The sequence below is a fragment of the Zootermopsis nevadensis genome, unplaced genomic scaffold (assembly GCF_977971745.1).
Source record: "Zootermopsis nevadensis isolate Lab colony 2312 unplaced genomic scaffold, Znev_1.0 Znev_ptg000017l, whole genome shotgun sequence".
Lineage (NCBI taxonomy): Eukaryota > Metazoa > Arthropoda > Insecta > Blattodea > Termopsidae > Zootermopsis > Zootermopsis nevadensis.
This window is the reverse complement of record NW_028259149.1, coordinates 10,256,296-10,269,692: the sequence shown is the minus strand read 5'-3', so window position 1 is coordinate 10,269,692 and position 13,397 is coordinate 10,256,296. Positions and strand designations below refer to the sequence as shown.

At 37.4% G+C, this 13,397-nt stretch overlaps 1 protein-coding gene across 3 annotated transcripts in view; it reads right to left on the bottom strand.

Annotated features, from left to right (window-relative positions):
* Nucleotides 1-114: 114 nt before the first annotated feature.
* na (sodium leak channel non-selective protein na) overlaps nt 115-13,397 on the bottom strand; it is a 30,562-nt gene continuing 17,279 nt past the window's right edge. For all 3 annotated transcript variants that reach the window (XM_087350375.1, XM_087350374.1, XM_087350376.1), the window contains exons 19-32: nt 13,208-13,375; nt 12,908-13,116; nt 11,676-11,796; nt 10,725-10,858; nt 10,217-10,382; nt 9,330-9,524; nt 7,922-8,139; nt 7,095-7,318; nt 6,829-6,965; nt 6,293-6,429; nt 2,749-2,905; nt 2,510-2,632; nt 1,475-1,646; nt 115-1,236 (exon numbers count right to left, since the gene is read on the bottom strand). In XM_087350375.1, the coding sequence (XP_087206501.1) occupies nt 1,055-1,236; nt 1,475-1,646; nt 2,510-2,632; nt 2,749-2,905; nt 6,293-6,429; nt 6,829-6,965; nt 7,095-7,318; nt 7,922-8,139; nt 9,330-9,524; nt 10,217-10,382; nt 10,725-10,858; nt 11,676-11,796; nt 12,908-13,116; nt 13,208-13,375 (2,343 nt within the window). In that variant the 3' untranslated portion in view covers nt 115-1,054. The remainder of the gene's footprint in view (nt 1,237-1,474; nt 1,647-2,509; nt 2,633-2,748; nt 2,906-6,292; nt 6,430-6,828; nt 6,966-7,094; nt 7,319-7,921; nt 8,140-9,329; nt 9,525-10,216; nt 10,383-10,724; nt 10,859-11,675; nt 11,797-12,907; nt 13,117-13,207; nt 13,376-13,397) is intronic.

The following is a 13,397-nucleotide window of genomic DNA, read 5'->3' as shown; positions in this document are numbered from 1 at the left end:
TTCTTTTATGATACCTGTAATTGACAGGTAAAATGCTGCATGGAACTATCTATAAATGAGCAAAAAAGTTGACAGTGGGACCACGGTTCCGGGAATCTGATGTAAATACGTCTCTGTAATGTAATGAAATGTAATGTAATAATTCTTATATAATATAAGTACTTGTGATATTCTAAAACGTTTTTAACAGCACAAAATTATCTAGTCTACGACACACTTCTTCTACAACCGATTCACAGCTCTTTCCGCAATAACGAAAGCGGACTGTTGACGGCAGTAATGTAACACAACAATGCTGAGTAAACAGATGACGTTTCTTAGGTAACATAACAATGCACGCAAGCTGACCATTGTTGTCGGTCCATATTTACACATTTTTGATATGGATCTTACACATTTTACTTTTACTTTTTTGCCGAATGACCCTTCCGTAAAGACATATTTACATCAAAACATCAGATGATGTTACAACAAAACAACAATGATGGTTCCTTTGTCAGGTCAACTTCAGCAAAGTCAGAACTTAAGACCTGACCAGTTCATGGCATCATCATCCTTCTCCAGTGACATTTCCGTAAGGGTCGGTTTGTACTATGACAAAGCCTTCTCCATGTTTCTCTGCCATCCCATAAGCACTCTTTTGTATGTCCAAGCTTTTCCTACTTTCATTTATATATTTTCCATCAGTTGGTCTGTCCATCTTGTCCTCAGTTTCCCTGTTGATTGTTTATTCTGTATCCTAAAATTTTGATGTTGCTACAGGAACACTGCTGGCAATCATATATAACATGTCCATTCAACTCTATCTGAAATTTTACTAACTTTTCTTGTGGTGTGTCTACATTCAGATGTTCATTTTTCAAACACCACAGAAACTTCATCTTTATTGCTCTTCTCTTAAATGCATAGTGTGTACAGAAATTTGAATTTTATTTCCTGAAAAAGACAAATTTCTTTCATCTGCAACTTCACAGATTTACCTGTTACTTTGAGGGTTAAAACAAGAGCAAGAATGACTATCTGAAAATCAGGAAAAATGCATAAAACTGTCTCATCAGAAGTTGTCTTCATCACTTGACTGTGTATTGTACCCAAGCTGCTCATGCCACCACTCTCTGACCTCCAGCAAAACATTTGAAACTTTAGGCATTGCTGTCTTGTTAGCAGAAATGTCTCGCATCAGACGACTACTTTCAGGTCCTTCTGTCAAGTGGGGCAAGTTATTCTTGCTACCAGCTGCAATAAAAACCAGTGAAGTTATTATAAATCATAATCATACATATTTCCTAACAAACATTCAAGCACTCAATAGGAGGAACAGGTTCAAGAAAACATTATCAGAAAATTCTGCAGATGTGAAGAGTTATTAATCTTAAACAACAAGGTCCTAGAAGAATTTACACATCAATTAGCTGAATTTTGAAACTTGTATGCCAAAGTATTCACTACAAGTGAAATGTGTATGTATACTGACTTTGTGGTCTGTTGTTCCTCTTTTTGACACCAGCTCGCTCCTTGTCTGTTCGAACTGCTGGATCAGACAGTGTAGGGGCTAGATACTTCCTTCCAGACCCACTACCCACACTGTCAGAACGAGGAATCACTACACCTTTAATATTTGAACGCATTCGCACACCTTCAGCATCCTAAGAACATAAACAATTGACTTTATTGATAATATACAGCAATCTTCCTTGTGGTAAGAGAACACAGTGGATGACACACACAGTAAGACCTTTTCTTTTAACATTGATAGTGGGAAGACAGTGGTCTGCTTGTTTGCGTATCATAATAGCCAGCAGCAGCACAAGAAAATTATTTTTGTGGCATATAAGCTTGTAGTTCATTTTTATGTTCATAAATATCAGTAGCTTATTGTTAGATACAACAATGTTAGGCATCATAACAAACAAAACTACCACAACATATTAAACAGAAACAAATGTTAAAAGGAAATTCAGAGGAGATAAACACTGCTTCGCCTTTCTGAGTACAGCAATTTCCCCCCAGCTGCAAAGGTTACATTCCAGAAAAGCAACGAGATTGGTGAAACCAAGGCCTTATGGGAAATTGGGTGCTGGGGATATCTGGTCACCATTAACACTCATCAATACCTAACATGTTTAAAAATAATATTAAAAAAGTGTCACAAAAAGACACACTACAATGGTGATCATGAAGCTATAAAGCTGGTTCCAGATATCATTAGCACGTTGCTCCCAATAAATGTGGATCTCTTGGACGAATTCATAATCAAGAAATGCAGAAACACAAACCCAAACACCATGGTTGACAAAGGACTGCTTTATTAAGGCAGCAAATTTCAGATTCTCAAACATTACAAGACATGCAGAAAAGTGAGAAGTAAAATTACAATCATCTGCCACATGGATTGCATGTTAATTTAAGTAAAATAAAGTGCTGTGTTACAGTAGGCACCAAGCTGCCCAGATGTGAACATGTTTTCAGTAGAATTTCATTGTAATATGAGTTACTACTAATAACTTACCTTAGGTTCTCCCTCACTCTCCCTGTCAATGCTGTTGTCTTTGAGTTTATCTTCAGGATGATCCTGTATAGTCAGCAATTCATTGGTCGCCCTCAGTCCTGCAATAAGACTGTTCTGCTGCTTCTGAAATGCACATGAAACAGGCCTCATATACATATAATTTGACATCCAAATATTTTATTGTAGCTGTAGTTTGAATGTACTTAGTTTAGCTTAAACCAGCCTACAGTTATACTTACACTAGTTGCCCGTATCTTTTTCAAACAGCCTTCCAGCCAAGTCCTGATTGTTTGCTTTGCTACCTCCTCCTCAATGATATATTCAAATTCTTCTCGAGCTAATAATTCTTCCAGCTGAAGAGCTTTACGTATGTCTACTGATCGATATGACAACATGCTAGAATCACACAAGATGAAATTTAAAGATCTGATGATCCCCAGTAAAAATATTTATACATAATAAACAATTATTTTAACCATTTCAAAGACAACCAAATATGTATTTGGTTGCCTGCACTGTCTGCATTGTGATAGCCAGGCATGTACTCAGGCCATTATGTACATGATTATGTTCCTGCCATCATGGCACAGTGCAGAAGTATAGCAGAGAGAGTTGTAAAAACCAGATGAACAGAACTGCCCCCACTACTAAATAAAAAATAAATCAAAGATATTTAAATATGGAATTAACTAACTAACTAACTAGATGGCTTACCGAACCCGAAGGTTCATCACCGAATTAACCAAAGCCCTCCACCGGACCCTGTCCTGGGCCAACAAAATCCAGTTTCCTTCAACTCCTATCTCCCATAGATCCCGCCTGAGATTATCCTCCCATCTACGTCTAGGTCTCCCCAGCGGTCTCTTCCCTTCAGGTTTCCCAACCAGTACCCGGTGCACACCTCTTGTCCCATCCATGCGCGCTACATGTCCCGCCCATCTCACTCTTCTCGACTTAATCACCCTCACAATACTGGGGGAGCAGTACAGATTTTTAAGCTCGTCATTGTGCAGTTTTCTCCACGCCCCATCGTCTTCCCTCTTAGGCCCAAATATCCTCCTCAACACCCGATTCTCAAACACCTGCAATCTGTGTTCCTCCCTCTGAGTGAGAGACCATGTTTCGCACCCATACAAAACAACAGGCAAGATTATTGTTTTGTATACTTTAATTTTCAGGTTCTTAGAAATCAGACGGGAAGACAAAATATTTTGGACTGAGAAGTAGCAAGCATTTCCGGAATTTAGTCTCCTCCTAACTTCCTCACAAGTATCATTTTGATTTGTTATTGTTGTTCCCAAATATTTGAACTTTGTAACCCTTTCAAAGGATTTATTAGCTACCCTAAGATAATTTTGCCCGCCTGTCTTCTGATGACGAGATACTAACATGTACTTAGTTTTTTCTGAATTTACTTCCAGCCCCACTTGTCTACCAGCCTCTAGTAAAACTTCTGCGTTCCTCTTTATTGTATTTATATCGTCCCCCAATAAATTAACATCATCAGCATATGCCAATAGCTGATGTGTCCCGTTCAATTGCAAACCCTCCTGCCTACCTTGGACCTTCCTGATGGCGTATTCTAGCGCAAAGTTAAAGAGCAAGGGAGACAAAGCATCTCCTTGTTTTAGACCGTTCTTGATGAGGAATGTCTCAGATACATATTTACCTACTCGAATTTTGCTGCAGGTTTCATTTAAGCACATTTTTATTAGACCCACTAGCTTCTTTGGTATACCAAATTCAATAAGAATATTATATAGCACTTCTCTCTTCACAGAGTCATAGGCTTTTTTGAAATCTATAAATAACTGATGTACAGTCCCACCGAACTCCCATTTTTTCTCTAGTATCTGACGAATGCAAAAGATCTGATCAATCGTTGATCTGTTTCGTCTGAACCCACACTGATGATCCCCAATAGTTTCATTCGCATATGGGGTTAATCTTGCCAAAAGAATGTTGGATAGAATTTTGTATGAGGTTGATAGCAGCGATATTCCTCGGTAATTACCACACTCAGTCTTGTCCCCCTTCTTATAAATAGGAATAATTATGGATTCCTTCCATTGATGTGGCATCTCTTCCTTATCCCAAATTAACTGAATAAGCTTATGGATCCTCATATGCAACCCTTTGCCACCTGCTTTAATTAATTCGGCCGGAATCTGATCAATTCCTGGAGATTTATAACTTTTCAACTTCCCAATGGCTAGTTCCACTTCATCTAAGCTAGGTTCTGGCACCAACAGTTCAGCTGTATGCATTTTAATCTGTCTAATATCACCAGTATTATGAACATTTAAGAGCTCGCTAAAGAAATTTTTCCACCTATTCACAATTTTTATTGGATCTGCAAGCAAATTGCCACTATCATCCTTTACCAAATTAGTCTGGGGTTGATATCCTTTCTTAAAGTTATTAATGCCTCTGTACAGGTCTCTGATGTTTTTTTCCTTATTATTTGTCTCAAGTTCAGCAATTTTGCCCTTCAGGTATTCCCTTTTCTTAGTCCTAAAGGTTCTACTAGCCTCACGTCTCACGTTACATAGATTATCCGCATTTGTTTTGTTTGGGTTCTGCAACCATTGAAATTTTGTTTGCTTCCTTCGATCTATTAATTTTGAACATTCTTCATCAAACCACGGTTTATTTTGCTTTCTCCTGTAGTATCCTAGTTTCTCTTTTGCTGAAATTTTGATGCAGTTTCTGACATTTTCCCACTCCCTGTTGATGTCCACACTTTCATTATCCTCATTTGTCTCTAAAATTTGAAACCTATTCGAAATTTCAACTTGATATTGTTCCTTTGCCTCTCCCTCACTTAATTTTTTCAAATCAAATCTTTCTGTGTCAAAATTTTGTTTAGTTCGTCTACTTACTGAAAGCCGCTCCCTCACTTTTGCTACCACCAGATAATGATCAGTGTCGCAATCTGCTCCTCTGAATGATCTCACATCAATTACATTTGTCTGCCTTCTCTTATCTACTAAAACATGATCTATTTGATTGTGTGTTCTGCCATCTGGGGAAGTCCAAGTGTATTTATGAACATCACGGTGTGGAAATTTTGTACTTTTTACAATTAAATCTTTTGACGTAGCGAAGGTCACTGCTCTGACGCCATTATCATTACTAAGTGCATGGAGACTCTCGCTGCCTATTGTGGGTTTGAAGACATCCTCCCTCCCAATTTTTGCATTGAAATCTCCTAGCAGAATTTTCATGTGATACTTGCCAAATGTATCAAATACTGATTCCAATTCTTCATAAAAGCTATCCTTGATATCATCGCTTTTGTCTTCAGTTGGGGCATGAACATTAAGGACAATGATGTCGCACCAACGTCCTTCCAAAATTACGTAAGACAACCTGTCACTAACAAATTCTACTCTCTTAACTGCTGCCCTAATTCTGCTATGAACAAAAAAACCCGTCCCTAGCTGATGATTGTCATTCCCCTTTCCATAGAAAAATGTAAAATTGTCCACTGGGATCGTGCCCTCCCCCTCCCATCGCACTTCCTGCACTGCCACTAAGTCTAACTTATAATTCCCTAATTCCCTACACACTGATTTCAGTGCCCCAGCCCTATAGAGGCTCCTAATGTTAAATTATTCAAATTAACAAAGCAAATCAACTGCTATAAATAATAAAATAAACCCAACAGATTTATTTTTAACTCGCCAAAGTGCAATGCTGAATAGATTATCAAAATACTGAATCTTGATGGGCACTTTATAATAGCTACTCTGTTAAAATATGACAATACATTATACTCACTTGAGGACATCATGAAATGTAACATCTTCTCCATTGTGCAAACGATCTAGTTCATAACACATGTGCTTGAAAAGAAGTCTGTCCTTCTGAGGATCAACTTCAAGTCTTCCCTTCAGGAGACGAAGGATAAATTTAACCTGGAAGAAACACATTTCAGTGTTCCTGAGCCTGTACTTATTCCAAATAAAATCTTACATTAATAAAGGATCATAACAATCAATTTATAGTTTCAGGAAAACCATGACAACTTAGGACAAGTTCCTAATTAGGAATCAAAGTGGATACCTCGAGAATGTGGTATATTACTGCTGTGGCAACCAGCTGCTATATATTGAACTGGACTTCTTGATTTTCAAATGATCATTCAACATTGTTTTTCTGCAGGGCTAGTGGATACAGCCCCCAGTGTGACAAAAATCTTTCACTCCAACCAGAATTGAAATATAGTAGCTTATTAAATATATGTTTGTCTAACATACTTGTAAATATGACAAATATCATTCTCTTTGACTGGAAGTAATCTGCTCAGTACTTACCCTTCGAACAGGAATGACACCACGCTGATGGATATCCACAACATTCCATGTGTTTTGGAAATTTCGAATGTCAGCATATGAAAGCAAAGCATCTTCTTCATTGGAGTAAAACAACGAAAAGTTTTCCATAATGATGGCTAACAAACAGATGAAACAATATTAATGTAATCACAAGATATATTGCAGAGCCATGAAGATTTATAAGACCATAACGCAGATGTTTACCAGGAAAAGCAACTATATTTAACAGATTTAAAGAAACTCACCAACTAAGAGATTCAGGACAATATATGTAATGATGACATAAAAGGAGCAGAAGTATATAAGAGAAGCTGTGAAGTTGCCACAGTCTGTTTCCCAATAGTTATTTGCTGGTGTGCAGTATGGGGGCTGGACCATGCAGTCATGCATGATCTTGTTCCAGTCTTCTCCCGTTACAATTCGGAACAGCATGGCAACCCCAGTTACAGGGGACTCAAAGTTTGCTCGCCTGAAATACATTATCTCAGATCTCACAACTGTGGTGTAATATGAAAATGTATTTGCAACAAATTCAGATAAATATATGTACTTAAGCAATTATTGGTCCCATCTGATGGTAATTATTATCACCAGGAATTCGTTTCTGCAAGTATGCTAAACGTTAATGGTATCCTTCCACCTATTTCCAGGTCTTCAAAGTTACTGTTTTCCAAGACGATTCATTATTATGTGCGTGTTTCTCCTCAGCAACATTCTAGCTGTATAGCAAACCCATCATAATATCTGTCATTGTCCTATTTTAACCTCAGTTTTTAACACCCATAATTTATGCTCCTTCTTCAAAGTAACAGACCATGTTTCACACTGGTATGAAATATTTTTTCCATAAAATAACTTTCCCAAACACTGAAAAGGACTTCATATCAAAAGACTCTAGTATCAAGATGTATGTGGTCCTTCCAGTAGCTTTCACACATGCAAGTTAAAATTAACTTGTCAGTATTTGAAAGCTTTATTTTCATCATAAACAGCTTTTATATGGGATTCCCTCAGTAGTTTTTGAAACTTAAAGGGTTCCACAAACAAAACAACGAATTCAAATAAAACTTACCTTCCTATTCCCTCCCCATATTTGACAGTACCAAAAAGGATTGTTCCAGCAAGTGCATAAAAGAACACCAGTAGAAACATGCCAAAGATAATGAAGAAACTCTTGCAAACTGAAACACCAACTGTCAGCATCAGCATTTTCAGTGTGGCATGCTTCCCAGTGATGGTGAAGAAGCGCAAAATCACCACCATGAAACCAACTGAGTAAGACAGATCATTCTGAAACAAATGAATAGCTTTATTACAATGCAAGTGAATGGGATGAGAAAGCAACACAACTTACATTTAGAATTAGAAGGTAAAGATTCTTCTATGCCTAAGCTAAAGGTATATATGGGCCTGGAGGTAGAAGTTCATATATTCTAAGCCTCAGCACTACTGCACTGAATGTTACTGAATAGAGGAGTTCTATCCTTGATCACTGTCCGTGGGTGAGCCAGAAAATAACTCCTTACTGATAAAGTAATTAGAAATAGTCTGATTTACTCCAGTTCAAAGGACATTCTGCTAAATCATTCTGTTAGGTAAAGCACCATTTTGAGGCAAGTCCAATGTCCTATGTTTATGACTAGGTCTTTAAATTTCCCCTTCAGCCACTAACTATTAGGAATGCAATTAGACAAACCACAGTTCTTCTCCTGATTAACAGACAGTAGCTGAAGGTGAGCAACTTCATGCTCTGGCCATTTTAGTACAGAAAGATCTCTCAGTACCTACTAGCACTCAAGCTGGTTTCATGCGGTACTGATATTTTGCAATCCTGGCTGACCTGAGCAGTCTTATGATTCTGAAATATTTTCTTCATTGGTTTCTAATGATGAATCTGATGGACTTCACTCAGGTACAAAATAAATAGTAGAATTACTGTCATTGAAACTCCTACAATTTCTTCTTCTATTGGTGTTCCTAATTTTTTCACCTCCAACACTGTATTTTGGTGGACACAAAAAACACTCACAAAGGCAATAATGAAGGTGAGATCAGCTCTGAAGTCATACAAAGGCAGCATATAACTACCAAATCTCAGATGTTGGCTGCCAGTTATCATGTAGACTGAAGGAAAGTTTCACAAATATTTTAAGAGGAAAGAGAAGAAAAATTCAAGTAATATAAAAAAATGGTAATACCTAGTTATCTAAATAACCCTTCAAGAAATATGTATTCATTGGTGATGCAATCTTTTGTGTTCTGTTTTAAGTTATAAGGACAGGTCACATTACATCAAATATCAATACTGGCAGTACTAAAGATTCTCCAAAAATCAATTTATCTTGATTTAGGCAGTGAACATGTTAATACATGCCACAACTGATTGCAAAAACCAGTCACACATCTATTCCATATTCCCCTAACACTACTTTTTCCAGTTTGATCAAGTCTGTGATTGTGCATAACTTTACTTCACTTACTCTGAGAGAAGCATTGATGAAAATCCATATCACACCCAGAACAGTGACCAAGAGATCGTAACGATTTCGTCTTGACTGCCAATAACCCCGTGGAGTGAAAGCAATGTTTTTCATAACAACTTCAACCACAAACACTAGTGTCAAAATGGTACTGAAAGTTGCCAGCGGATCCGTGTGTGATTCCTCTTCACGCCACTAAGAAAACAAAGTAATAACATCATCATTTAAATTGCGAGGGCCAAATAATATTCAGTGAAAAAATTAAACATGACAGGACATCTCTCATGCTGTGATTGCATTTGTTTGTGTCACCTTGCAATACACAGTCAACTATTAGTTGTGTTCAGTAGAGCAGAGTAAAGTCAATGCAGATAATTCAAGTGCTTGAAAGTTCTCAGAAAAATATTTGGAACTAAACATTAAAAATTAAATACAAGGAAGTAAAGTAAAGCTGTTCCACTATACGCCATGAAGGCGCTTGGGGGGAGAGAAGGTATAGCTCCTACTCATTCTTGACCTCGGCACTAGATTGGGGTGAGTGGTCAGCATCACGCCCCAGCCGTGCTTTACCCCTGGGAAAGGACCCCGGTACCCATTGGATAAGAGGCTGGGTGGGCCCCAGAGCCGGTCTGGATGCAGAGGCTAGAGGAAAAATCCTCTGCCTCCGTCAGGGATCAAACCCTGGTCGCCCAGTCCGTAGCCAGTCACTATACTGACTGAGGTATAATTATTAATTTTTACAGAGAACAACATCCATTTTATATTTTAAGTGAGTAATTTAAATTTAAATATAAACTTCAATAGAGTCATTTTATTAGGAATTTTAACAAAGTGATTTAATGAGAAAATTTAATGAAGCAATCTATTAGAAACAAAGTTCAACTCACAGACACACACAGTAGGCTGCTGTTGATTAGAACCATACCAGCAATAAATCGCTTGAAGTAAATGTTCTGTGTAATATCATATATAAAGGCACGAAACTTTTTTCCATCTGGTCTTGGTGGTAAGTGCAAAGGTTGGGCAATTTTTAGACGTTTCTTCAAATCACACCTTAAAACAAAACATGAGGGATTGTGATATTATAATACAGTATATATTATTTAACAGGAAAAAAGAATCAGTGGTGCAGAACCCGAATTTCAAACAGATTAAATACTCAAATCATTAAACAATCATACGAAAGTAGTGGTATGAGACCTGATTTTTGAACAGATCAAATACTATCATGATTTACATGCATTATCCATTTTAATCATGACAATAAGTTACAAAAAATTATTTCACAAAGAGGAAGCACTAAACAACAATGACCACTTAAATGCAAAGCAACTGTTATATTCATGACTTTCTCTTTATAGGAAGTTATTTTAAATAAGTATTTATATATTTTACCATCTTCTCTGGTCCACAGTGAGAAGTGCAGTTCCTTTGTTTTCTGAGTAATTGGCAATCACAACTCCAACAAAGAGTGTAAGACCAATCATACAGCCCAGAAATATGTAAATATGAATGTAAATGGCATGGACCTGGAACAGTAATGCATAGATTATTATTGTATAAGCCTTTAGAGCAATTTCATTCTCAATTTCAACAGCACAAATAACAACAGACAAAGTTCACAGAAATGTCCTGGTGCTGTAATTTCCAACCTGTGTACCACAGGATGTCAGTGTTCTGTCAGGAGATCCCACGAGTTCCACAGACTTCAGTGTTATCACCAGTCTACAACTAATATTCTACAAGAGTTATAAACCTAAAATCTGTTCTTGTTTAATCATCATTGACCCTCAAAAGTAATTCTGAGGCAATGCATCTCTTGTTACACTCCTTGGATGGGGGATCAGCCCACAGCAAGGAATCTACTACTACAACACAGAGCAACAGAGAAAAATATGAGCAAACATCCATGCTCCAAGCAGGATTTGGATCTGCAATCCCAATGGATTGGTGGTTTATGACCAAATACGTCCTTAAAATGCACATACACTGGGATTGACACTACTCACTAAACATCATGCTGGTTTACAGACTTGCTAGCCCAGTCTCAGACAGTGGTCAGGTACCTCTAAGTACTGGCCAGGTCTCAAATAGCAGACAGGTATTAGACCAGAAATTGTAAATAATGCTTAGGCTCAATCAGTAATATGACACTGCATCAAAATTGTAAACAGTAACAACAGCCAGTATTTGAACATTTATGGTCCTTATTAAGGTTATGTTATCTGCACATTAACTAGGTTAAAACTCAAACTGATCATTACATGCAGGATCTCATATACATTCAAGATTATTCAAAAAGCCAGGACAAACATGTAAAAGCATTTTCAACTGATTTTAACTTACTGGTCCTAAAACTTTTATGAGAACATCTCGAACATCTAGCCATCCCTTAAAAGACAGCACCTCAAATAATGCCAACATTGCATCACCTATGTTATCATAGTTGAATCGACGAGGGTTTGCCCTAACAGAGAATAAATCATTATTAAGGATTTTTCTATATGTATCTGAAAATCAAAAACTGTTGCTTCTATATGAGTAAAATATATGTAAGAACAAATACAAATTACAGATGACAATAAACACAGATATAATCAATGTAACTGAAACAGAAAGGTTAATGTGGTATGGATACTTCTCTGAAAACTGCCCAAAATATTATGGCTGAATAAAATGTAAAAATGGACTCCTACAGATAGGTAACATCTTGACAAAATAGGCCACTGGTATAGGAAACGCAATGAGGCTAGAAGCCTTAAGAATGAAAATTGGAAAAAGAGGATGAAATTGAGATGAGGAAGTGAAAATGGTGAGTTAAAAAATGTACACACATAAAAAAGGAGGAATAAAGATACATGAAGGGAGAATAATATCTATAATGCAATAATACAAGTGTTTAAAAACAAACATTAGGACCTATGGTGGATGATGAAATTGGGGAATGGAAGATGTTTAGACAGTGAGAAACTTCACGATTTATATAGCTTGCCCAGTATTACCATATTTCTAGACCACTCCATGCCCCTGAATAAATCACACAGGAAGTTTATGTGAATTCACTGTAGTAGTACAACATTCATGTCAAGTATAAAGTGTACATGATACATAGTGTCATGAAATCTTCTGAGATTTTAAGTTCTCACAGCAGTGAAGATGTCCATGGCGGCCTTCTGAGTTATGATGCCATGCTGACTTGCAAGTGGAAGCAGTGTGTTCCTCCAAAACAATGGTACCCACCTATAAGTAAACATGGTTTCACAACCCATTGCACTACCATGAGTGATGTTCTTTGCTTATTTGTTATCATATTAATGTCTCACCATTCAGATGCTATATTCCAATATCAAGCATAAAGACGTGAGATGAAAATAAAAATACACTTATACACTGTTCTCCACTGATTTCATCATCAATGCCATCTGAACTCATGTGGTCATGTGTTTGTGTGAGCAAGCATGCATAACAGAGAAGGATGGCGTGGGGGGGGGGGGGGGGGGGGGAAGGAGAGAGAGACAGACAGACAGACATATATGGCAAACTGAGGCAAACATGTTTCCAACTGCAACATTACTTACCAGACACGAGGCACCAACATGGAAGGATAAGATTCATTGGTCCCAGGCTGAAGCTTCATTTTAGTCACAAATACTCGTCTCATGAAGACACCTACACAGTCCTCACGCCTCAAGATTGTAGGATCATTACACCTCGCTAACCGACCACCAAACAACTGAACACCATAACTTGCAAATACAAACATCAGAACTATCAAGAGTATAGACACCTATAAAAGAAAAATAATTATTTATAAATTTCAAATAATCTTGAAAATTAAAGTAACTGATCACATTACCTTAAAATTATATTAAACTGACCAACAGAATCTCTTTAAATCCTCGGCACAGCTCATAAACCACTTTCCTCATATGAGGCACTAATGTGAAGATCCTTAGAGGTCTCACACAGCGCAGAATCATCAGTAGCTGAGCTCCAGAGTTTGGAGGTACATTTCTTGGCATCCAGCAAAGAAATACAAGGCTGACCTGTAAGTACAATCTCAGCATC